At 46.6% G+C, this 27,589-nt stretch overlaps 1 protein-coding gene across 6 annotated transcripts in view; it reads right to left on the minus strand.

Moving 5' to 3' along the window:
* The window catches only part of CKAP5 (cytoskeleton associated protein 5), a 722,261-nt gene that overhangs the window by 466,055 nt on the left and 228,617 nt on the right, over positions 1–27,589 (minus strand). For all 6 annotated transcript variants that reach the window (XM_078684427.1, XM_078684424.1, XM_078684429.1 and 3 more), the window contains exon 17: positions 2,597–2,782. In XM_078684427.1, coding sequence (XP_078540553.1) covers positions 2,597–2,782 — 186 coding nt within the window. The remainder of the gene's footprint in view (positions 1–2,596; positions 2,783–27,589) is intronic.

Here is a 27,589-nt window from a genome sequence, read left to right on the forward strand (position 1 = left end):
TAACATCCCACGCAACCCTCGCTTCACAATTATACAACTCTACATACTGCACCGCGCATACCTCACCCCAGATAAAATAAATAGGTATTTTTCGGTTACGGATACTGCCTGCAACCGCTGCTCCATGGTGGGAGCGGACCTCCTTCACATGCTCTGGCTCTGCCCTACCCTTCAACATTATTGGGATGGGGTAACCACGCTGCTCGCGCACTGCACCAAAGAACAAGTACCGAGGACTTGGGAGGCCTGCATACATGGATTATACAAACGCACTCGACTGAACAAGGTCCCAACCCGGTACTGGGATCTTGGCCTTATCACGGCCAAGCGGCTGCTTACCAAGCGGTGGAAGGCTGCCACACCCCCACACATCCGACACTGGTGCCTGTCACTCACAAACTGGGCACGGGCGGAGAGCACTGTCCTGCGGCGAGAAGAGACAGCGGGCCTTCGGAAATTTCCGATCGCACAATACTGGGATGACATCCTCCAGTCCTTTCAACAGAAGTGTGTGGAACAGGGTATCACGTGAAGAGATTAACATTGCCCCCCCTTCCCTTCCCCTCCATGCAGTAGACATCGTGAGGAACACCCACACCCGCTAGACTCCCCTACTCGCACGATCTTCCCTCTTACCCCCTTCCCCGACATCTACGCATACTTGAGTCTTCACGTACACCACGTTAATCGCTCCCTACATGACCTCCATGCCTCGATCGCCACATGCCACGAATCTGACTGTCCCGCTTTGAGGTGTGCGTCGCCCCTCCCGCGCTCGTATCCTTACACGCCCAACCGTCACGGGGGGTTCAGCCACCGTTTGCCCCACACATGATGCTACATTACCATACCTGGCGCGCCCCTATAACGATGTTCCCCCCCTGAATACTTAACATGCAGGAGGAACGCTCCCCGTATGCTCTAGCCTGCCCGCCCACTGAACCACTATCGATACATTGGCACCGCAGTTCCCTCCTTCAGCCCATGTCAATCTCTACCTCCAAATCCCTTCATTTTTTCCCCTTTTTCTTTTTTCATCAGCACAACTTTTCCATGTTATTGTTCTAAAGTTTATTGGAATGCTGGTCCCTTTCCCCCTCTTGACCAGACACCTCCAAGTTAGATGTAACACACGCTAACTCTTGGGACCTCTGAGAGTGACGGTCATGGTTGGAGTAATTCTTACTAGCTACTAGCACAAACACCAGACGCTCTCACCAGAGTGGATCAGCTATATAAGCATTTGCTCGCCGACACACTTGGGATGCAGAATAGCCTCATCTCTCACTATCAATACCCAACGTCCTATTGGGAGGGAGGCTCCGGTGCCGCCCTCCCTTACGTTCCGCATGTATCACAATGAAACGCAGTTTAGTTGAGAACATTGATGAGTGATACCATGGCCCAATACCTGCGAGTTCACACATCACCAAAAAAAGAAAAAAACTCTACAGACCTACATCTCCACATCACCAAATAGTTTCATGATTGCCAACTGTTGAAATTACACCGTTTACGCCGCCGAACCCCAGGGTTGTCGGCCTTGAGGCTGTGTTCACTAAATACCAGTGTCATGATGAAAAATGTATGCGGCTGGCCCGGACGGGTTGTAAGCAAAAGCGCTGTGTAACATCTCAGTTGCCTGATACAGGTCTTATGAAAAAATAAATATAAAAAAAAAAAAAATTAGGTTGTGCGTCTCATTTATTGACCAGTGTGTGTATTTTGCAAATGTCTTGCCCTCCTCTTGGTTAAGCCTAAGCCTGCTCGCCCACACCATGCTTGAGCATAGCAAGCCACTGTCCACTCAAAGGAACCCCTGGACTATTTTCAAAGTATCTCATTTTGATATATAGAGCCAGCTTTCTACAGGGGTCCACTGGTATAGTAAATCGCAGTGCATACTCTACCACTTCGCCTCTTCATGAGTCAAAACAGATCTTTTCCTCTACAAGTGCTGCTCTGTTATCAGGAAATGGTAGGTGTCTTTCGGCTTGGATTCAGTGGAACAAATGAGGTGCAATAAAGGAAGGGTCACCGGGTGCAGTGCGATGGCGATGCGCAACCTGCTTTTTAAGAGGTGGGTGTGAACAAGGCTTCAGCCAAGTGCCCTAAAGTGCGTCTGCAAGGACCTCATTAAAATGGCTTTTTTAAACAAAATCCACTTGTTGCTCCAAAAGAAATAACCTGTTACTATAGCTAAGGTGCTAGCCCTTTACTAGCTCTTAGTGCAGTGTGCTTGCGCTTCAGAGATAGCGGTGTCAAGTAAGTGTACTATGAAACTAGGGCTTTGGCACCTAGGTGGAGTTGGAGATGCCCGCGGTTCGGGAGAAAAACGGTTACGTTTTGATCCATGATGAGAAGTGAAAGGCCGCAAACTAAACATTATGTATTTGGTGGTAAGGGTCATGTGGCGGACCATTAGTTTTCTATCAATTTCTGATTTGCATACAGACAGGGATAACTCCCCCCCCCCCCCCCCCCAAGTAGGTAAACATTTAGTAAAAAGAGCCATTGATTGAGGACTTTAAGATTACTGCTTTTGAGGTAGAGAACAGTCTATAGAAATAAACACAAATTCATGATCAAAACTGACCTGCTCAGCCGTCCAAGGAAGCATGCAGGCCTCCGCTATTGCAGTCAGCGCTGCCTTTGCATTGCCTCCACACTTGACGTCTCCGATCTTATCCACCAGCCCATCCATGACCACAAGAGCAGAGGTTTTGGAGAAATTTCCGTTCTGGGCGACCAGAGCCACCACGTGCAGCTTCATCTGCATCACCTGAGACAGGAGAAGAGGCTCATTAATAAACAATGCAGCTTTGGAAATGCCAACCTGAGGGAAAGACTTTGCAGCAATCTGGCATGAACATTCAACTGAAAATGTAACCAACTTCAGTCCGCTATGTGTGCAAGACAAAAAGGCAAACATTCTGTGAATTTCACAACATTCGGGTGACTTTTACAATGCACCTCCTACGGATTCAGGTGTCCTGGCCACCAGCGATGGCTCATTCCACTACTGAATAACCTGAAAGGTCCTGCAAAAGCTCCGTCATTCTGGGTAGGACATTGGAGCTGCTGTGCGCCAATTGTCGACCACTGAGTATGTATGCATATGGTAAAAGGTAACAGAGCGCTTTGCATGGTCAAAGACCAGCATAGACAAGCTACAGTAGAGGACGCTGGGATGTGGACGGGTAATGAATAGTCTAGAGTGATACAGTGATCTTCAAAGAGGAGTCTTCCACACTTTCCTAAATTGGAGCAGCATTTGGACAGACTTGATGGATACAGGGAGGTTTCACATCATGGGTGCACAAAAATAAAGCATGCGTCCTGCGTTTTTTAAAACCTTTTTTACACTTTAGTCTGCTGCCGGATGGTTTCCTGGCTGTGGTGTACACAATCAGTGATGTTGGGCATATGCCAGATAAGTGTGGTGCAGGTCGAGATGGCTCTGGAAGCGCTAGTGCAACTATTTGTTCTCCACGTAATACTGCAACTCCCTCCCTCTGTTTTGTCTCCGTAGTCAGAACTCTGCAGCTCACTTCGTTCATATCATTAGTTTGAGTCATACTTAGTTTCATTTGCTCCCTGTGGTCAAAATCTCTACACCCATCGCTTCAAACTACTCGTGGCACAGGACCCTGGCTAGATTCGGTGCAGCTTCGAAGCTCATTCTCGTCTACTGACTTTGGTCTACATTGGATTTTTACTCTTCAATTGCCTAAGAAGTGCAGTCACTTTACAAACCAGATCGCCAACAGTGCACTTCTAGTCCCCTTCATTACGGCTGGGTTAATCTGAACTTTCAACACTGCAGGTCTTGCAATTTACTCACTTCTGCTTTACTACAACAGCACCAGCTTAAGAATAAGAGACCATGTAATTTATTTATAACGTTTGATATAGTGCGAACAAGATACCGATGACTAACAATGTGCACACTTTACAAGCAGGAGTAGCAGCTTTGAGGAGTAGCCTGTCTTGCTAAATTAGGCAACACTATGTCCATACCATTTTGATCTTCTAAGTGTATTTAAAATCCATTTTACTGACCTAGTGGAATACAAGACAATAGTAGGGGTGACAAATTGCCTAGTAGTCCAAACCTGCTCATCATTATATCAAGGTGATCTCTGCATTTATTTTAATAGCCATCTGAAACAGCTACCAACATCAGAAAAAAACCAAGTGCTTCAAGATGTGTTCAAATGAGTGCCTAGCCGACACCAAGCGTGTAGGATTATGCACAAAGTCCTTGTGCTAGACCAGTCAATAAAAGGCTCACTTTATCCATACAACTAAAATATTGGCAACAGGAGAAAGTAGCTGAAAAAGAGATGTACACTCATGAAGACTCATCTTAAGTAAAATGTTTTTCAATACAGGTGGAACTCTACTTACACGGAAAAAGAGAACGTATACTGAATTCATATCAAATACATTAGTAAAGTTCCAAAGACCAATACAGTTCAAAATCAGATTACTGATGGGTATACTTTAACAATGCAAGTTGACCAGGCTCACGTGCATACACTAAATTAATAATAATATTCACTTAGACAAAAACTGGTATTTACAATAGCTCCATATAGCTACGCAGAACAGGGCAAATACAAAGAATTTACATTATATCCGGAGGTTGATACCAACATAGTTCACTATTTTTGCCTGTCCTTGTTTCACAATTTCAATTATTTACCAAGAGATCAGCATCTCGGGAAACTTGGCATAAAAACAGTCAAACTACACAGCCTTATTTAGCCTTAAAATGAAATCTCATTTGAACTAAAACAGACCAAGACCAAGACTGCTGCAGACTCATTTTTAAATAAGCAAAACATCTAAAGCTCATACAATCTTCTTTAAAGTTTCAGCAACGATTTTAACGGAGCTTTAAAATGTTTAGAAAGTACATCACCTTCATCAAGTTCTGAGCCAAACACAGGTAACTTATTTATGTAATTTTAATTAGAAAACATTTTTATATATATATATATATATATTACCTACTGGCGGTCGCCAGTAGGTATATATAGTTAGGATTTTCTTCTCTATGGGTTTTTTGAAAATTCTATGTCTAATAACTTTGGCGTTTGTGGACGGAATTGGCTGAAATTTTCAGGAAAATGGCACATTTTGTTTCTGAGCAGCCCCTGAAAATTGGGGGGGGGGTTCGTCCAGGGGGGTCGAGAAAAAAGGGGGGTCCCAAACGTGTTTTTAACATTGAGTTTTCCATAGGGCGGTTGGCCTCACTTTTAGCCCGAACGGCTGAATGGATTTACACGAAACTTGGCAAAATTGTAGGGACTGGTAGCCCGATGTGCCTTTTGTAGGTCTCAATATATGTGCTCCAGTGGATTTTGAGAAATTAACGTTTAAAAAAAGATATATATCTGTAACAGCGGACCGGGCAGCGCTCCAGTTCGCGTACTTTTCGCGCAACGGAGCTTTGTGAAGCGAAGCCGATTGGTTCTCCGGCGTCTGTCAACATTCCAAACAGTCCGTAGCGGCCGCCATCTTGTCTCTCGGTAGGATCGAGAGACAAGAGGAGGCGAAAGGGAAGGGGCAAATGACGATAAGGGGGCATAGTAGATCCTCCCTGACCTTTTAGGTTTGATGTACCATTTTGCCAAGTTTGGTGTAATTCCGTTCAGCCATTCAGGTTGTAGACGTATCTAAATGTCAATAATCGAACGGCTGAATGGATTTGCACGAAACTTGGCAAAATATTAGGGACTGGTAGCCCGATGTGTCTTTGCTAGGTCTCAATATATGTGCTCCAGTGGATTTTGAGAAATTAACATTCAAAAAAAGATATATATCTGTAACAGCGCTCCGCTTCGCGTACTTTTCGCGTTACGGAGCTTGCGAAGCGGATTGGTTCTCCGGCGTCTGTCAACATTCCAAACAGTCCGTAGCGGCCGCCATCTTGTCTCTCGGTAGGATCGAGAGACAAGAGGAGGCCAAAGCGAAGGGGGAAATGACCATAAGGGGGCATAGTAGATCCTTCCTGACCTCTTAGGTTTGATGTACCATTTTGCCAAGTTTGGTGTAATTCCGTTCAGCCATTCAGGCTGTAGACGTATGTAAATGTCCTATGGAAAATTGCATGGGGAAAACACATTTGAAAGTGTTGAAATTTAGAACCAATTAAAATGTTACTTTGGTTTTGTATTTGTGTGTGATGAAAGTTAATTGGTTATGTATATATGTCAAATGAGAGGAAACCACAGCCATTTTGTGATACTACTGTCTGAGGTACATTTGTGAGAAATTGTTGGTGGTGAATTTCTGGTGTTTGATTTACACAGTACTAACACTTCTCCTACTTTTAAAAAGGTGAGTTGTTAATTTGTAAGGGGAACTATGTTGTACACTTGAAGATAATTTGAAAAATGTTTTCTGTTATTTATTTGCAGTCCTTCTGTTATACTAAATACTTGATAAAGTTAGTTTTATATTATGTATTACTAAAAACGATAAATGAAAGTGATTATTTTTTTCTGCAATTTACAGCAAGCAATTTCAAAATAAAATGGCTCACAATGAAGAGACCGTGGCAATTTCTTTTGAATTGTCCACTACATTGATTGAAATTGAGAGCACCAATAATGAAATATTGTCACAAGGAGGAGATGACTTGTATGATTCCATTAGATTGATTGAAATGGACAGCACCAATAATGAAATATTGTCACAAGGAGGAGATGACTTGAATGATTCCACTACATTGATTGAAATTGAGAGCACCAATAATGAAATATTGTCACAAGGAGGAGATGACTTGTATGATTCCATTAGATTGATTGAAATGGACAGCACCAATAATGAAATATTGTCACAAGGAGGAGATGACTTGAATGATTCCACTACATTGATTGAAATTGAGAGCACCAATAATGAAATATTGTCACGAGGAGATGACTTGAATGATTCCACTACATTGATTGAAATTGACAGCACCAATAATGAAATATTGTCACAAGGAGGAGATGACTTGAATGATTCCACTACATTGATTGAAATTGACAGCACCAATAATGAAATATTGTCACAAGGAGGAGATGACTTGAATGATTTTTTTGATCAATCTGTTGATGGCGAATTTATCGAATGTTTGGAGACCATAGAGTTACAAGAATCATCATTGCAGACTTTTCATGAGGAAATTGCTGATGAGGACATGTTACTAGTTCTTTCAAATTTAGAAAATTCTGAAGAATAAATTTATATTTAGAAATCAAAAATTGTTTGAGACATTATTCATTTTTATTTTTAATTTATGAGGTTGTAGCGAAGTGATTGTAGTATAAAATGAGACTTATAGTATAGAGTGGAACATTTTTATGTTACATGGTAAGTTTACTCATATTTACTTCCCTTCTGCCACTATATTATCTCCAATGTGTATTTGACATCTCTGGCCTCCTTTCTCTCACTGTGTGTCTCCGATGCATCTTATCGCTGCTATTTTGTGTAATTACAGAAGAGAGTAAAATAAAATAGTTCGGAACGTGAAAAGGGGGCAAAGTAGAGTACCCCTCACCCCCTAGGCCTTTTCAGGCGGTCCCAAAAGGATCAGTTTCTGCTTTCCTGAGAGATTATGGTATGAGTTCCATATACCACAATAATTTGCATTACAACATGCAAGATATCTATCTCCTATTACCAACTTTTGGAGATATTCGCGCTAAGCGCGAATATCTCCAAAATGTAACACCTGCCCTGAGCAGTTCTTAGCCATGTTATCCAATGGGAGGTGGATAACATGGCTAAGAGCATTAGCTCGGTAATGCATGAATATCGCTGACTTTTTAGCGATATTCATGCATTGCGGCCGTTTATTATCGCATTTGCGATAAACCTTGATAATAGCAAGGTTTATCTTCGATAATTTCTGACGATGCTTAGCGGTAAAAAATTCGTTGGTAAGCATCGTTAGCGATAAATATCGCTTAACTTTGGTAATATGCACCAACGTCTGTTAACGTTCGATTCGAAGGAAATGAGGAAGTGTTGAAAAACATTGTCTGCGCCATCTTGCCTTTTTTGAAATGCCACACTTTTGTCGTGCACGGCAGCCATTTTAGATGCCTTGACCAGACCCACTCTCTGCACGCTGTCGATTCGTAGCATGGCTCCCCACCCTCGCAAGCATCTTCCCCAGGCACTGGTCACCCCCGCTCTCTGTCTTATGCATCGGCAATAAACCTCCCCCCATCTGCGCTGCTCTTCCCTGAGAATCACACTCTGTGCCCGCCCGACACCTCCCTTTCGCCCTATTCACTACCGCACCCTCTGACACTCCTCTTCCTCTGTGTCCGATTGTCCAGGCTATCAGCTAGCCCTGCAGATGTAGTTTATGGCTCCAGCTGTAAAGAATCACCCCTCTTCAAAGGAGTTATAGTAGATCAAGGCCCACACCCGATGAGATCCGTCACACCACACGTGTTCCTACTATCTGAAAACCATCCTGTATTGTGATTGGGGAGGGGACCGAGCCTGAAGCGGAAGATTCCAGGAATGACTCTTTGTACATCAAAGTTTTTACAATTATGTGTCACATTAAAAATATATAGCACTCCAACAAAGTAGTAGGAATATAAAACTTTAATAACATAAATATATACAACAAAACAAAAACAGTAAAAACATTTAAACAACGAAGAGACCGTGGCAATTTCTTTTGAATTCCTGATGAGGACATGTTACTAGTTCTTTCAAATTATGAAAATTCAGAAGATGTTGCCTGGGGGTGGGTCGTCAGTAGCAGTCTGTTGTGCGAATAGTTCCAAGGCAGCAGAACGCGCTGAAATCTAGATGGCACGAAAGTGATGTCTAGTAAGTTGCCGCCCAGCAAATAACGGCGTGGGGCGCCGCGGGGGTGAGTGAGTCCAGTAGGCACCACAGCTATTCTTACCGGCATTGCAGAATTACTGCTGGGGACAATGCCTGTGCTGTAGCTGTAGCAGGGTCACAGCAGAAACAAAAAGGATTCTGTTGAAGATGTTGTTGGTTTTCAATTTGAAAACAGTTCTGGTGTCAACTGCTATGCTAATGTAGTGGTTAATGTTTTGTTTTCTCTAGAAAATGTAAAAGAGGGGGAGGCAGTCCAAAGTTCCGTTAAAAGGGCAAAGGAAAGGATCGGTGGTTTGAACTATCAGTCAAAAAGGGGAGGGGGTGCAACAATTTTTCCTACCGGGTCACACTGTGCTTTCACCGGAACTGAGGTCTGCAGGATTCTAGTAATTCAAAGTGAGGCTGGCGCCAGCATGGGAGCGCCGACGTCCCGCGGATACAGTTTCGTCACTCCACGGGCGATCATGGCAGTCATTCCCCATCGGGGTCCGGAGACTCCCGCGGCTCCTCTAGAATCTTCAAGGTCCTGGAGGACTACGGTAGTGGAGTCAACCAGTGACCGGGCCATTTCTTTATGCTGGGCCCGCTCTTGCCAGGTCGACCGCCATTTTGAGAGTTCGGTAGCTACTGGCGATCGCGGGGTCAAATGAGCGGACGGGCTCCACCCTGCCGGGCGAGACGTTGCAGCATGGCCACAGTGGAAGAACCCTTTTCCGGGCGCCTGGAGCGCTGAGGGTGCAGCTGGGAAGCCTCCACCTGGGGAGGCGGGAGAGGCCTGTTCGCACCGTCTCTCCCTCCCAGTGCACCCCACGGCGTCTCGCTTGAGATTTGTTATGGCCGGACCAGGCGATGAGGACGAGGGGGGGAGGGGGTCGGAGGCATGTGCAAGACATCCCCCCCCCAGTGTTGTCGCAGCCATTATTCAAGAAAGAAGAAGTGTCCCGTCCGTCTTCGGGCCGGGCTTCCGGTGGATGTCGGCCGGACGCCCATGGCTCTGGCCCCATGAACGGGTTCCTTGGTTTATCGGCTGCAGCCGGATCCCGTCTGCCTCGGCCCCCCGACCGTTGGTGGCCGGACCGGAAGAGCATGTGGCGGGACTACCTGAAACTGTCAAGGGCCACCGCGGCCGGACTGGGAGAGAGAGGGGAGGGTCGAGGAGATATTCTCCCCCCTGCAACTCTTCAGCGTTGTAAAGGCAATCCCCTGGCCGGGTCCCGCTGGCCTCAGCCTCTCCTCCGGCTACACCCTACGTTAGGATCTCCTGGCCGAGGCGTGGCAGCAGGACCGGCCTTATATGGGCTGCTCCCGGCTGGGCGTAGCCGGAACCCTGCCCCACCTTGGAAGTTTCCAGAGTGGGGGCGGATGTTCTACTGACTTGCATTTTCCCTAGTCTATCGATTTTTTTGGCGTGGCAGGCGGTGGGACAGCGAGGGGTGATTTGGTTTCTCTTACTGTTTTTCTGGTCTCTCACCACTGGCATATTTTAACGTTTTCTTGTTTCTAGGAGATTAATAGGTTTTATCATTACGTTATGTTATCGTTTCTTTGTTCGTTGTTTAATAAAAGTTCATGTTCATCAGTGGCCTACTGATTTTCGTTTTCCTATTCTTTTCTTTCCAGGTTGTTTCATGCTAAAGTTTCTGTTAACAGGATACAGTGATCACTTCGTTATTATTGCATATGTCCTTTTCAGTAGGAGTGCTCTCTGGTCGGGCCAGATGACGTATCTCTAGTAAATGGTCCGGGTGAAACAGGTGCATCAATCAGTGGGGAGTAGATAGGCATGACAGATTACAACGGGGTAGAAAGGTCCGCATTACGTACCCTTTCACTATTTGCAAAGATTTTCCTACATATATTTGCAAACAGGGAATACCTCCAAAAAGAACCAATTCCCAAACAGTCAATGTTTGGGGAAACAATCAATCAATGAGGAACGAAATAGGCACGACGTGTTAAAGGTTTGCGTTACCTACCCTTCACTATCTGCAAAGGGAGAGAGAATATTCCTATTCTTCCTCGTTTGCAGGCAGAGAAGATTCTTAAGAGAACCAACTTCGAACAATTCAATGCTCGATTCAAACAATCAACAAGGGGTACTGTGAACACAAATGAACGCCGCTTATGTACATACACATTGGTATTATCAACAGGTTGTTCCTAATGTTTCTATTTTAGGGAGGTCAAAAAGAGATCCCATTAGTGGCCTACTGATTTTGCTCGATTCCTTTTGTTTTTTTACACGATTTTTCGCTATCTGCAAAGACTAAACAGAGTATTGCGACTCTGTGCTTGTTTGTAAATAGAGAATGAACCAAAGAGAACAATCAATCAAATGGAGAGAGAAGCAGGCACGACGGATTACAACGGGGCAAAGGCCTGCGTTAACTACCCTTCACTATCTGCAAAGAGAGAGTACTCCTAATAGAAATGAGGGGTGGGGGGCAGCATTCAAAGCAGATCAGTGTGCATAAACACGAAAATGTTTTTACTTACCACGTACTTGACATTCGACAGCTTATATTTGCTATTAAAAAACCATTGAAATTCACTGAAAAAACCATAGGTTATAGACCATATATAGTTAGGAATTAGCATTTAAAAAAACCTTATTTTACTCACACAAAACCATTGAAATTCCATATATAGTTAGTTGCACTAACTATATATCGCGCACCCGCAGTCCACTGCTGATCATGTCACATATTACATCATTCATGACATGGTCAGTGACATCACTGATGACATCACTGATGACATCTCAAATGACATCACTGATGACATCACTGATGACATCACTGATGACATCATGACACCAATACCAGTTACTACATACGCACTCACTGATTCCTACGTCTACACACATTCACTCATTCACCCATACAATCACTCATACATACAGTCACTCATTATTACAACACTATCATATGCACTCACACACCTATGCAGACAGTCACACACTGCCACTCATCCATGGAGTTACTCACACACCAAGTCAGTCCTGTAAAGAATCAATCACACTTCCATTTCTTCATCTATACAGTTAAACACAGAACACCATACTTCAGTGACATCACTGATGACATCACTAGTGACATCTGAAATGACATCACTGATGACATCTCAAATGACATCACTGATGACATCATGACACACCAATACCAGTTACTACATACGCACTCACTGATTCGTACGTCTACACACACATTCACTCATTCACCCATACAATTACTCATACATACAGTCACTTATTATTAGAACACTATCATATGCACTCATACACCTAGTCAGTCCTGTGAAGAATCAATCACACTTCGATTTCCTCATCTATAGTTAAACACAGAACACCATACTTTTCACACATATACTAACACATACTTACTCTCTTATACAATCACTGATACAAGTACACATTGATATGCACAGAGTCACACACCTCCCAGCCAGCCACACACACACTCAGTCTTCCATACATCCAGTCATTCTTCAATATGTAAAACGTATTTAAACTTTACAAAAACACACAGACACTAGATGATGTCATCAGTGATGTCATTTGAGATGTCATCAGTGATGTCATCAGTGATGTCACTGACCATGTCATGAATGATTTAATGTGACATGATCAGCAGTGGATTGCGGGTGCGCGATATATAGTTAGTGCAACTAACTATATATGGAATTTCAATGGTTTTGTGTGAGTAAAATAAGGTTTTTTAAATGCTAATTCCTAACTATATATGGTCTATAACCTATGGTTTTTTCAGTGAATATATATATATATATATATATATATATATATATATATATATATATATATATATATATATATATATATATATATATATATATATATATACACACACACACACACACAAACACCTCTTAAACAAGCATTTGCAATGCAATAGGTCTCGCATTAGGAAAGTTTGAGTTATTTGTCTTGTACATGACAAATTTGTGATTTATGATTTATTTTTGAAAATTGTGAAATTAATAGCTTTGTCATTTACAATGCTAATACTTTTCTTTTTTGACAGTGTGACACCTAATAGCATTTTTTTTTAAACTTTATTTTTCCAATTTTTGCAACATACAACAGTCAAATCCCCCCTCGCCCCACAATAGGCATCAATTAAATCAGCATTGCACAGATCGAGGGACTCATTATGGCACTCCCTGGATCAAGACCACAACCGTGAGGAAGGACCTCCATGCGACAGCAGTGTATTCATCAGCACATTACAAAACACGTGAGGAATTCAGGCCGGGTCCATTAGCATGCACCCCACAATCAATCACTCATAAGTCTGCCTCACCTTCCCCCCCCTGGGCCCGTTCCGACGAGGAGAATAACTCGCCGCTGGTCCCCCCCGAGTCAGAGAGGGACTCCATGCCAAAACCTGCCATACACATTGTACGCCATGCCAACAGGTCCTCTTGCCACTCTGCGCCTCTGCGCCGCCACTCTGCGCCTCTGCGCCTCTGCGCCTCTGCGCCTCTGCGCCTCTGCGCCTCTGCGCCTCTGCGCCTCTGCGCCTCTGCGCCTCTGCGCCGCCGCCACTCTGCGCCGCCGCCACTCTGCGCCGCCGCCACTCTGCGCCGCCGCCACTCTGCGCCGCCGCCACTCTGCGCCGCCGCCACTCTGCGCCGCCGCCACTCTGCGCCGCCGCCACTCTGCGCCGCCGCCACTCTGCGCCGCCGCCACTCTGCGCCGCCGCCACTCTGCGCCGCCGCCACTCTGCGCCGCCGCCACTCTGCTGCGCCGCCACTCTGCTGCGCCGCCACTCTGCTGCGCCGCCACTCTGCTGCGCCGCCACTCTGCTGCGCCGCCACTCTGCGCCGCCACTCTGCGCCGCCACTCTGCGCCGCCACTCTGCACTGTCAAGAATCGGAAACCCCCTGCTCTTCCCCCTCTTCTGCTTTGGGCCCACTGTGAAAGCATCTATGAGGGAGAGGCTGTATAATGAGTCTAACTGCAGACACTGGAAAGGGGCGGGGCAGTCTCACCTGCTCTACTATCTCTCCATCAGTGTACCATGATCTCTAACTCTGTCAGGCCCTCATTCATCTCACTGTCATCCCTCAGCAGCCGTGACCTCTACACCCATCCCTCTTGCCTCTCTTACTTCCCCATTCCTTTGCCACTCAGATGACTGACGCTGGCAAACAAAATGCACTCTCATCCTGCAGGGGAAGAGGGCTCCAGTCACAAACCTCCTACCTCATTCCCCATATCCTGTGTCACCCTTTTCTCTTTCCTATGTCATGTTCTTATTCCACCTCAAATATCGCACTTTGAGCACCCCATAGCATGGTCTAAAGCACTATAATAATAACCAACAGAACAAAACTGTATTAAACACATTCGTCACTTCGGCACTTTCAAAATACCCGGCAGTGATTCTGGAAGTGTTCAGACTGACGTCATGTCAGGACAATGCTTGAAGCATGGTTAAAGGTCCTCATGCATAAAAATGGCGGATTGCCTGACTCCACACAGCCAAAGAGGCTTTTGTGTTAGCAGCCTTCTGGGGACTGTGTGCTGTGACATAGGGGAATGCAGAGAAACATTAGGGACACAGCGATACTACACACTGGGGCAGGCTTGCACTACAACAATACAAACGACATTGGCCCTTGTGGCATAAAACCAAGCCACGTTCTTATGGGAAGGGGGAATGCCACTGTACCTAGGAAGAAAAAACAACCCTTGCATTGATCTTGCCTTGCCAGAAGCCAGACTAATGTCTCGCCAACCACAGACAAGTGTTCACTTATGGAAACCATGCACACACCAGTTCTTGAAATTAAAATATGTAGTTTATGGTGAATAAGGCCAAGGACAATTATGTACCAGTGTCGAACACTGCAAACCTCCGGCGCAAATTAAGCACTGCCAAAGGCTGCACTTCTTTCAAACAAAGCGATGCAGTGGTGTTTACTACATGAAAAGAAACTCAGTCTACAGTCACTGAGGGTAGTCTCGGCTGTAGACTGACCACGGCACAAATGTGGGGGCCCCAACTACGAGCAATTAATGATGTCCACAGGTGACGGCTTGCACATCTAGACACAGGTAAACTAGTGATTAGAGTTATCTCTATATACATAGGGAGGGGTAAGACTGGATATACTCTAAAAGTTCCCTTCTATATAGGGCTTATTTCAACGCTGTCCCTGCAGGGCCTCGACACTCTTCTGAAGCTGGGAGGCAAAGGTTCCCTCCATGGACTCTGGGCACTGATCTCCCGGTAAGCCTCCGATTACTTGTCCTCTATGTGCTGTCCGGCCTTCAAATGCGGCTCTGATTAGCCGCCGGCAGCCTGCTGTGTCGAGGCATAGGGAGGCGCTGGGGGCTCCGCTTGTCACCAGGCCGGATGTTGTCTCCGTGCTCATTACACCTCTCCGCTGCAGCTTGACTCTTCATGAGCGGCGGGGGGGGGGTGCCAACGCTTTTATGGTCGCACGCGCATCCAGGGGGGGCGCTGCTTTATCCGCTCGCAGTGCCGGGGCAGTAACAGGCATCACTGGAGGGTCCCCTCGTGCTCCTGTGAGCCTCTTACATCTTCGCGGGTGCCGGTGGATTTACTGCAAAATAGATTTTTATTTTGGGTGATCGGGTGCCGGTAGTTAATATTGTCGGTGGGGTGAGGGGGCTTTACGATACTGCAGGTGGGCTCCGCTTTGATTGTTTGGGCGCCCGGCAGCTCGCCTCATGCTGCGGGCGCTCTCCTCTTCAGTTAATCCCCCCCCCCCGCCGCTGCTCTTCGCACACGCTGCGGGGACATTGTATGCAGGCCGCGGGTGGGCTCCGCTGGTCCTGCTTTAGCGGACACCAGCTCACCCTAATCCCTGCCAGCTGCATTGGCTTCCTTTTATTTCGAGAAAGCAGCCCTCTAGAAGTCTTCTTCCTAATCCCACGACCTGAAATTCAATATCTTTTTTTTTATTTCGGAAAAAAAAGAAAATGTAAGTTTCATGCCCTAGGCAGCCCAGCTGAGAGTCCTCGGTGTGTTTTTTTTCATGTTGGGTAAACACAACCTTGAATGGAGGGCGGGCGTTTAGCAGACAATTAACTCCCCCTGAGCCCAGCACACAATCGTGTTGTCCTGAAGTTTCCCCAGCAGACACCAGATAGCCGCTAAATGGCTGCCCGGTAGACGTCGTCGCTGATTGCATTTTTGCAGACCTTGCCTCCGTGTTTATGGTCTTGTATTTATCAGCTGGGACATTACCTAACCTAAACAAGCACAACGAGAAGAGGGGGGCGGGGGGCGGGCGGAAATGACAACGTCAGACTCTTGTTCTTGAACTAATGAAGCCCTTTCCCGGCCTGGCATGGAGCAGCTGCGCGCTGAGCGCTGCTGAATGGTGAACGCGCCCGGCCATCTGGATTCACTTACGGAGGCACCCTGACAGCTCCTAATTATAATAAATGTACTTCTTTGCGCGAGCACGAACGAAAAATGCCCAAGATGGCGGAACAAAACTACATTTACCCTATCACTTCAAGCCTATTAAAACGACAACACACCGAAGACGAATCACTGGCCAGATGACAGAACACGCTAAGGAATGTGTGGAATTTGTCTCGCCAAAGCCCTAGGAGATACTTTTTTTTTTTCTTTAACATTAGGATCTCGAAACTCCTCCCACTTTCAGTGGGGAGGAGTCCGAGCCCTAAAAACAGTTAAAGAAGGAGGCGGGGTTGATGGATTCGGCGTCGAAGGCTTTGGCGGCGCCGGAGAATTCCAATGCGGTGCTGGAGCCGGCATGAATGGCATAAAGGGCGCAGGAGCATAAGCCTGTGGAACACCCAGGCTAAACGCCAAAGGACCCGTGGGACCAACCGGTGCACCAGAGGGGTACATTGCCCTGGAGTAAACGCCAAACATGGCATTCGGGAACTGCGTTGGACTCTGACCTGGAGTCGGAAAGGCTGGATAAGCGCCCCCAGGTTGCTCTCGAGGGAGCGGAGTCGTCACGACGTCGACCTCCTCTTCAGGCTGATGCACTGGGGTCGACGAACCCGCAGGCAACGGAACTTTGCCTTCACCAACTTCCACCACCTCACCTTCATCCTCCTGACGAGAAGGATTGGACAGAACCGGAGATGGATTCACTATCTGCTTAGGTGACTCAGGCGAATCAGCATGTGAAGCCTCACTCTTGGAGTCCTGTGCTTCCAAAGCCGAAGCCACCTCCTTCCGAAGCAGCTTAACCTGCGACTTCGGCCTCGAACTCGAGTCCTTCTCTGAATGATGTCTGGACTCATGGCTCCTCTTCTTGTGCTTCTTCTTCGAAGACCTTGAAGCATGAGCAGAAGACGACTCCGAGCGCGACCTCGAACAAGACCTCGACCGCCGAGTTCGCGACTTCGAAGTCTTTTCTTTCTTACTTTTCAATTTTGCCACGAGGAGCTTCATCTCCCTTTCTCGAAGGGCCTTCGGAGTCATCTTCTTACAAGACGGGCAATCCTCGACGTCATGGTAGTCAGCTTGTGCATCATTCCGATCGAAGAAAACCATCCGGGATCGGAGGGCCCGTCGACACGAAATGAGGATATCAGCTCCGGAAGATATCTTCAATGAAGAGGTTCTGCTCATTCCCGAAGAAGATTCACCTGATCTCCAGATCGTATCAGAGGCAGACGACTCAGATGACTCCATTCCATCGGTCTGCGCGTGAGTACTACTGCCCCTGCACCACATACAGTGCCCAAACTGAAGGCAAAGGTCAGCACTCCGCCCGCAGGGCCCAGTCGAGACCGAACACCCGCTTCAAAAGCCCCGCCTTCGAGCCCGGCTCCGAAGAAAACAACTAAGCCTTCTAGTGCTTCGGCGCCGAGCAAGCTGCATGTGCCGATTCCACCTCTTCCATCGGCGCCGAAACCTAAAGATAGCTCGGCACCAAAACCAAAGGATGGCTCGGCACCGAAACAGATAGACCTCACGGCACCGAAGCCTAAAGTATCTGCACTGAAAGCAAAAGAAGTACCGGCTCCGAAGCCGTCCACTTCTAAACATAAAAATGTGAAGCCATCGTCTGACGCCTCGAAGCCGACGACACCAGCTTTCACACCGAAAACACCTTCGGTGCCAAAGCCCACAAGGCCTCATACCGATGTGCCCGAGCCATCGAAACTGCCTACCAAGCCGAAATCAACACCATCGGCACCGAAAACTACGCCAAAGGACGTTATAGCACCTCCCAAGACAAAACAACCTCGGCTGGAACCAAAAAATTCGACGCCCAAAGTTGTACATGAAGAGGAAATTTTCTTGCCAGATCCTCGACAAAAGAAGATCTACATCGACCCGAAAACAGGCCATGTAGAAGCTACACCTAACAAAAAGAGACCAGCAGATGCACCAACCACACCTGTGGCTCCTGCCAAGAAAAAGGACTGTGCAACATCCCCTATGCACTTTTACTTTCCTATACCTCCTCCTCCTTCTGATCCTCTTCACATATCGCCTCAAATCTCTCCTGCACATTCTCCACATTTATTATCACATTCACAACAACATGATGATGAATATAGTCTGGGTGGAGGGGATGATACAGATGAGCCTTTCCCATACCCTGTGGATGACGGTATATGGAACTTGCCAAACCCACAAACAGCGCCTGATATTCCTGAGCCGCAGATATACCCTTCAAAACCTTCCCCTCCAGAGGATAACATTAGTTTTGGTCATCTGTTAAACAGAGCGGCTGCTTACCATAAAGTCACTATGCACTGATGAAGCCGAGGAGGATTTTCTCCGAGATACCTTTGAACAGTCTCAACGGTCTGTTCAAATTCTTCATGATTAAGGGGGTCATCAAGCGTGCTCAAGAGGTATTTAAAGACTCTGTACGCACTAGAATTTTGAACCTCAGAATTGAGAAAAAATATAGGCCTGCACCCACAGACCCAGTCTACATTAAAGGACACCTGCCATTAGATTCTTTAGTTGTATCCAATGCTAGGAAAGGGGCAAATTCTCAAACTTCTGGGAAAGCACCCCCACCTGACAAAGAATCCAAAGTAATTGATGCGTCAGGTAAAAAATAGCTGCACAAGCCACTAACATATGGAGTATAGCTAATACACAAGCCCTCCCCTCTTACGATAGGGCTCATTATGATCAATTAGAAAAACCACTTGAGCACCTACCGGACCAATATAAGGCTCAGGCAGCTGACCTCATACAGGAAGGCAAGTTAATCTCAAATGCCTCAATAAAATGTACACTAGATGCGGCTGACACCGCATCTAGAGCTGTGAATACCAGTGTCATACTTGGGAGACATGCGTGGCTACGCATTTCCGGCTTTAAACAGGAAGTGCAAACTACCATCTTAAACCAACCTTTTATTCAGAACCAATTATTTGGCCCAGAAGTGGACACTATACTTGAAAAAATGAAGAAAGACAGACACCGCCAAGTCTATGGGGGCTTTACAGTCCACACCAGCTAGAGGTTCCTTTCGTCGCTCCTTCTACAGAGGAGGCTCTAAACAAACTGGAGCAGACACTACAACATCTTTCAAATCACACACACAAGTATCCTCTAACAAGGGATATTTTAGAGGAGGATACAGAGGCAATAATAACAAAGGAAGAGGTCGCGGTAACAACAGCAATAGATTCTCTTCCGCCACAAAACAGTGACTTCCCTCTGCTCCCCTAACAGCATTCCACTCCTGTAGGGGGCAGATTAACACAGTTCCTGCCTGTCTGGAACTCCATTACAACAGACAAGTGGGTGAGACAGATTATCCAACATGGCTACTGCTTAGAACTTACAGCAACCCCCCCCACACATACCTCCCAGGCAACGTCCAATGTCTACAGACCACCTGACTCTGCTCCAACAAGAGATTGTCACTTTTACAAAAGGATGCCATTCAATTAATTCCTTTAGAAGAACAGTGAACAAGGGTTTACTCGCTGTATTTTCTAATTCCCAAAAAGGACGGGACACTAAGACCAATTCTCCACCTCAGGCCCCTCAATCAGTACATACAATCAGATCATGTTCACATGATCACTCTGCAACAAGTGCTCCCATTACTGCAACAAGGAGATTTCCTTTCCACACTATACCTAAAGGACGCCTATTTTCACATTCCAATACACCCTGCTCACAGAAAGTATCTACGGTTTGTAATACAAGGACAACACTATCAGTTCAAAGTCCTTCCATTTGGGGTAACGACAGCACCACGCGTGTACATGAAGTGCTTAGCAGTAGTAGCAGCACATCTCAGAAGGCAGCAGATGGAATATGCTACTTACCAGTGTGCATCTGTTCTTGGCATGTAGGGCTGCTGACATTTATATCTATGCATAGATCGCCGCCCAGTGTTGGGTCCGGATGATTGCACATTGTTGTCCTGGAAGAGTCTTCGAAGTATCACAAGATAGGTGGCTCCTCCCCTGGACTACAGTGCGCATGGGCATCCTCTCCATGCTCAGATTGTTTTTCGCCATTGTGGCAGAGATGGAGTATGATACAGTAAGTGATGACCATGCTTGAGAATAATTCTGAGTGCTACAGCTGCGACAGGCACCGGGGAGGAGGGCGGGCGATATAAATGTCAGCAGCCCTACATGCCAAGAACAGATGAATACTGGTAAGTAGCATATTCCGTTCGAGGCATGTGGACTGCTGAATTTATATCTATGCATAGAATAAATAGTAGTACCCTCCTTAGCGGCGGTTGCCCGTGCCAGCTGCAGCAGTCTGAAAAAGAGTTCTGAGAACAGCCTGACCTACAACAGCTCGCTGTTTTGAGTGTACATCCACGCAGTAGTGTTTGGTGAATGTGTGTATGGTGGTGAATGTGTGTATGGTGGTCAATGTGGCGGCTCTACATATATCCTCTAGAGGAATGTTACCCAGGAAAGCCATGGATGCCCCTAACTTGCGTGTGGAATGTGCTCGAGGGGGAACTGGTAACGTGCGTTTAGCCTTTTGATAACAAATCTGGATGCACTTAATCCATCTGGCTATACCGGATTTTGAAATTGGGTTGCCCTTGTGCTGTGGAGAGAAGGCAACAAACAGTTGTTTAGGTTTCCTGAAATCTTTAGTTCTGTCTATGTAATACAGGAGAGCCCTTTTAACATCCAGTGTGTGCAGTGCTCTGTCTGCTACTGAATCAGGATTGGGGAAGAATGCTGGTAGTTCAATAGTTTGGTTAATGTGGAACTGTGACACTACCTTGGGCATAAATTTAGGGTTGGTACGCAGCACTACCCTATTAGCATGAATCTGAATGAAAGGCTCTTGAATAGTGAGTGCTTGCAGCTCACTAACCCGCCTTAGTGACGTGATTGCCACTGGAAAAGCCACTTTCCATGTGAGAAATTGTATCTCACAAGAGTGAAGAGGTTCAAATGGTGGACCCATGAGCCTGGTGAGGACTATGTTGAGGTTCCAGACAGGCGAAGGCGGGTGTCTTGGAGGAATGACTCTTGAGTCCCTCCATAAAAGCTTTAATGGCCGGTACTCCGAAAAGGGATAGGTGCTGTCTATTTTGAAGATAAGCCGCCATTGCAGCTAAATGTATTCTGATGGAACTATACGCTAGATTGCATCTGTATAGGTGCAGTAAATAACATGATGTTTTGCGTGGAAGCATCCAGTGGATTTATATCATGATTGGAATAATAGATGACAAAACGCTTCCATTTTGCCGCATAGCACGCCCTGGCTGTAGGCCTGCCTCCTTGATGATGTCCATACAGTCAGGGGGCAGGTTCAGGTAGCCAAACTCTATGACCTCAGGAGCCATATTGCAAGGTTCAACTGTTGCGGATCTGGGTGCTGAATGTCTCCATGGCTCTGAGTGAGGAGACAGGGTGTGAGGTTTAGGCGCTGGTGGGGCACCACTGAAAGTTCTAGGAACGTGGTGTACCATGCTTGCCGTGCCCACGTTGGAGCAACCAGGATGAGCGTCATGGAGTGCTGCCTCAGTTTGCGTGCTACCAGCGGTATGAGTGGTGCCGGAGGAAAAGCGTACGCAAATCTGTTCGACCAGTTCATCCATATCGCATTGCCCTGAGACTGCGGGTGTGGGAACCTGGCGGCGAAGGTGTGGCATTTTGCTTTTTCTTGTGTGGCGAATAGGTCTATCTCTGGATGACCCCACTGCTGGAAATATGGTTGTAGCACTGAGGGCTGTATCTCCCACTCGTGCATCTGATGGCTGTATCTGCTGAGCAGGTCTGAACAAAAATAATGGATAGTTGCACAGCACTCTTTAACTTAATGGTTTTATATGAGAAGGTATGCAGGTTTCAACAATTTGTGAGGTTTGCTGCCCGGGAGGCATCTCTGGTCAAGGATCTAAATATTCAACCACGAGCTTTAACTTCAAGAAGATTATCAGAAGTCATTGGAACATTCTGAAGGCAGAACCAGACTTCAAACAGGCCTTTGATGATCCTCCTATTTTTGCTTTTACCAGAAATAAAAATTTTGGAGAACTGCTCAAAACCACCATTGATGATCCAAAACAATATCGTGGAACTCGTCCCTGCTTACAATGTGGTAACTGCAATAATGTAATAAGAGGCAATCAAATAGTTCATCCAATGAAGGGCCACAAGATCAAATTAAAAGTCAATGCGACCTGCGATACTTCAAACTTGATATATATGCTAAAATGCCCGTGTGGCAAAGTGTACGTCCGAAAGACTGAACGTAAAATGAAAATCAGACTTAATGAGCATAAGTCAAACATTAGAACAAGGAATGTAAAATCATAAGTAGCCACACATTTTGTTGAAGCGCATCATAATATTTCTCAATTACAGTATGTGATACTGGAAACCATAGAGAAACTAGAAGGTAGAGACAATAACCGTTTTCTTTTACAAAGAGAGAATCACTGGATTTATCTACTGAATTAGAACAAACCGTATGGTCTGAATGATCGAACTGAATTCTCATGCTACCTATAAAATGACTTATTCTTAAGGAACTATCAGGACCCTGCTTCCAGTTGGAATTTACTGGTGGCCGATCTGTTTAATCATTTGTACTTGTTTTAATGCGAATTGTCACATCGTTCTCACTAGCATTTATTTTTCTTGCCAGAATATAATTGCCACATTTACATTTGAATTACCTTCCCTTTATTATGGAATTTTTTTATGTAAAGTTGCAACTTTGATACGAATTCTTTTTTTTGCTTTTAAACACTACCGCGCAAAGCAGCGTTGATTGGTTGAATCCCGATCACGTGATCGGAACTCTATCCAACCACGCTGTCTCACACGCGAAGCAAAGACCTTGCAGATTTGTTTTATCTGCCGTGAGTAGCCGCCGTTTTCAGGCTGCTTCGCGCCAGACGCGAACTCACCCGAGCATGATTAACATCTTAAGAGACGCTTCGCGTACACTAAGTTTATGACTAGCTAAGCCTTAATGTTTCCCAGTTAGCAGTCCGCTGTAACTTTGAGACCAAATAACAATTTATGTTTCTCCTTCAGTGTTTTAACTAACGTCTGAACAAGCAGACTAGTAAAGAACAACACGTGAGTCACAACTACTCTAAGTTTTGCATGACCACACATTAGGGGAGAGCGCATGGTTTTTTGTTACGATTTTCATTTGCTATATAATGTGAAATGTATTTGTATTATGAAGCATACTACATAATGTACAGCCATTTGAATAGTATTTTCTGTCTTGCTTCTAGCTATTGTCCCAGATGAAGGGCTAATCAGCCCGAAATGCATCGGACTTGAAAACTTGTTGTTTTGATTTTGATCTAATTCAAGGAACTATATAAATGAATGGATAATGGTCCATAACTTTAACTGATGAACATAAAATAAGACTTCTATCACACAAAATTTCTTATGAACTTTCATTTTGAATTTATTTGAATTACCTTAAAGTGGAGCGCCAGGGGATGCTTCCAATTTCTTTTGGAATCACTATTTGATGCTGAGCAGGTCCGACATCTGGTTGTCCCTGCCTGGGAGGTGTTCCGCCATGAGGAACATGTTCCTTTGAATGGCCCACTTCCACATGCTCTGTGCTATGTGTGACAATTGTGGAGAGTGTGTCCCTCCCTGCTTTTGAATGTAATACATTGCAGTCATGTTGGCCGTCCGGTTCAGCACGACTTTGTTGCAGAGATGCAACTTGAATGCCTTCATCGCCATGAAGATTGCCACCAGCTCTAGGAGGTTGATGTGCATCTTCTTTTGCTGCGTTGTCCATAGTCCCTGCACCGTGTAGTGGAGTACATGAGCTCCCCAGCCCTGGAGAGACGCGTCCGCTGTGAGCACTACCTGTGGTACAGGCTCCTGGAACGGTCGTCCCCTGCAAAGGTTGTGTGTGTTCCACCAATGCAGAGAGTTGTATGCACGACCGGTCACCAACACTAGGTCTTTCAGCTGACCCTGAGCCTGGTTCCACTGGCGTGCCAAGCATTCCTGAAGCGGACGCATGTGTAGCCTCGCGTGAGGGACTATGAAGATGCAGGAGGCCATTATGCCTATTAGTTGCATGAACACTTGCGCTGGGAGTGAGTGTTGTGGCCTGAATCGTCGAATCAGCATCTGAATGCTGTTGACTCTCGCCGAGTTGGGTCGCGCAGTGGGAGTGTTGATTTCCGCGCCTAAGTACTGTTGGACAGGGGCGGGTTGAAGAGGAGACTTTTGGTAATTCAGCGAAAATCCTAGACTGTGTAGGAGGTGAATTGTGCGTGACATGTGGCTGGCACACTGCTGGGCCGATTTTGCCTGGACAAGCCAGTTGTCTAGATACGGATAGACATGGATGTGTTGTCTCCGAAGATGCGCGGCCACCGTCGCTAAGCACTTTGTAAACACCCTGGGGGCTGTAGTGACCCCGAAAGGCAGGACCGTGAACTGGTAATGCTGGTTGTTGATGGTGAACCTGAGATATTTCTTGTGACTGGGGTGAATGGGAAAGTAGGCATCCTCCAGATCTAGGGTTGCTAGGAAATCCCCCTGACTGAGCAGTGGCAGAACTTGCTGCAAAGTGAGCATGTGAAAGTGTTCTGATAGGATGTATTGATTTAGGGGTCTGAGGTCCAGAATGGGCATGAGACCCGTCTTTTTTTGGGATTAAGAAGTGCAGTGAATAGACCCCTGTACCTTGTTGGTCTAAAGGCACGAGTTCTATGGCCCCTTTTTGCAGCATGGAGATGACTTCTAGCTGCAATAAGTGCATGTGCTCTGCGGACATAGGACGGTGCCTTGGGGGTATGTTGGGTGGAGTAGAGGTTAACTCCAGACAATAACCGTGATGTAGAAGTTGCCTCACCCACCTGTCCGTGGTAATGCTTTCCCAGACTGGCAGGAACTGCTGAAGTCGTCCCCCGACTGGTGTTGTATGGTCGGGGGCAGTGACAAGACGTCACTGTTTGTTACTGGCGGAGGATCTGGCATTATTATTTCCACGTCCCCTGCCTTTGGTGCTGTTCCCACGGTATCCACCCCTATTGTTCTTGTTATAGGTGGTTTGTGTGCCTCTCTTGGTGTATTGGGCTTGTTGCGACGCTTGTCCTCTAGAAGCTCCCCTGTTACCGGAGCGACGAAAGGAACCGCCCCTGAACTGTTGAGACTGCAGAGCTCCCATAGATTTTGCAGTTTGTGTCTTTTTTAATTTTTTCCAGAGTGGTGTCTACCTCAGGAACAAACAGGAAGTCAGGGTTAACTGGCTGATTAAGTAGAGTAGTTTGTATCTCCGACTTGAAAACAGCGATGCGGAGCCAGGCATGCCTCCTTAGCATTACGCTAGTGTTTATGGCCCTAGCCGCTGTGTCAGCTGCATCGAACGCGCATTTAATGGACGCGTTGGAGATCAACTTCCCTTCTTGTATAAGCATTTCCGCTCCCTCCTTAGAAGCATCTGGCAGGTGTTGCAGTAGCTGTTCCAACGTGTCATAGTGGGCCCTATCATATCTTGCTAACAGGGCTTGTGTATTGGAGATCCTCAAAATATTAGCTGCTTGAGCTGCCACACATTTCCCAGAGGCTTCAAAGATTTTGGATTCTTTGTCCGGAGGAGGAGCATCACCAGTTGTTTGAGAGTTTGCTCTTTTGCGAGCATTAGCCAACACTAAGGAATCCAGCGGGAGTTAGCCCTTGACGTACGTAGGGTCCACAGGGGCAGGCCGGTACTTCCTCAATTCTGGGGTTCACCACCCTTGCTTTAGTGGGCTCTTTAAAAATGTCACTTGCATGTTTGAGCACACCTTTGAGCATAGGCAGAGTTTTTATAGACCTTTCTGATGTTGAGAACGTATCAAAGAGAAAGTCCTCCTCCACCGGGTCGGCGTGCATGTCGACATCATGGTTATGTGCCGCCCTTTCAATTAGGGCGTTGAACGCAGCAGTATCTTCAGTAGGTGAAGGTTTGATAGCATATGACGGAGTGTCAGGGGTGGTGTGAGGTTCATCTGGGTCCACAGTGTCAGCCCATGGCTGGGACTCATCTTGATCTGCGTCAACGGGATAGTTAAACTGGTCCTCATTGTCCCCTTCCTCCACATCTTCAGTGACAGGTGTGGGAGTGTAGGTATAGTCTTGCCCATATGATTGAATGGGTTCAAAAAGGATAGGAGAGGTGGTGGAGTCCCTCTTTTTCTTCGTTGGTATCCTGTAGGACTCCATAGGAGTTTCAGGCCTGATCTTCCGTTTATAAACACTGGGTCGACCTGATTCGGAGTCGATGTATAGTTTTGACTGGTTGTCGTAGGACGGTGGTTGGAACATAACTTCACCCGTACTAGGCTGAGTTGGTGCGGCTACCGATGGTGACTTGGATGAGTCGGTAGCCTTAGGGAGTTGAACAGTTTTAGGCCGTGCTGTCGGGGGCAGTCCGTATTTTACCGGCGCCGGAAGCACCGTTGACTGACTGGCTTCGATGTAGGCGTCGTCTTCGACCCGACCGACTTCGAGAGTTCCGTGTGCTTGAGGCCTTGCGTCGACTCGAGCCGTGGTTGCGCAGCGGGTACGCGTTTGTGCTTAGACGCAGTCTGTTCTTTCGGTCCGATTTTTGCTTTCGGTTCGAAGGCCTCGACTAGCAGCGGTTTCCGAATCTTCGGATCGATGTTTTTTTGGGCCTCGAGTCCTTTCGAAGAGTCGCCATCTTTGGCGTCGGAGTCGACGTGAGCGTGACGTGCTTAACAGTAGACACGTGCGTAGTAGAGCCGATCGTCGGTTCGACGCCCCCTTTCGACCCCGAGGGGTCGAGCACTCGTTTCGACTTGGTAAGTTCCGAAGTCATCGAGCCAATGGTTGCTTTCACCAGTTTCGGTTTCAATGTAGTGTCTTTTGCTTTCGGTTTCGATTTCTCCACCGATTGTGGCCGATCGACCGATGGCTCTTTTGAAATGTTCACAGTTGGGCCTTGAAGCGGGACTAGAGTACGTTGTCGAAGATCTTGGCTAAGGCCTTCCGGAGATGCCTCGACCTGAGCCATGGAAGAGTCTTTATGGGTCCCGCTACTGCGGTTGGGCCTAGTTCTTCGCTCGAGTCGACGGCTCCGATAGGTTGTACGTCGTCTCCTACCTAGACGATGTCTTCATCATGGACGTAGAGTTGTTCCTCGTCCTCATTGTAGTTGGAGTCTTGCTCCGCCGCCGGATCAGAGTGCTGATCAGGATCCGCTTCTTGTACAACCTCCTCGTCGTCACCCCCGAAGAGGTTTTCTGGGTCGGGTGCAGACTCCTGCGC

The sequence above is a fragment of the Lissotriton helveticus genome, chromosome 3_2 (assembly GCF_964261635.1).
Source record: "Lissotriton helveticus chromosome 3_2, aLisHel1.1, whole genome shotgun sequence".
Lineage (NCBI taxonomy): Eukaryota > Metazoa > Chordata > Amphibia > Caudata > Salamandridae > Lissotriton > Lissotriton helveticus.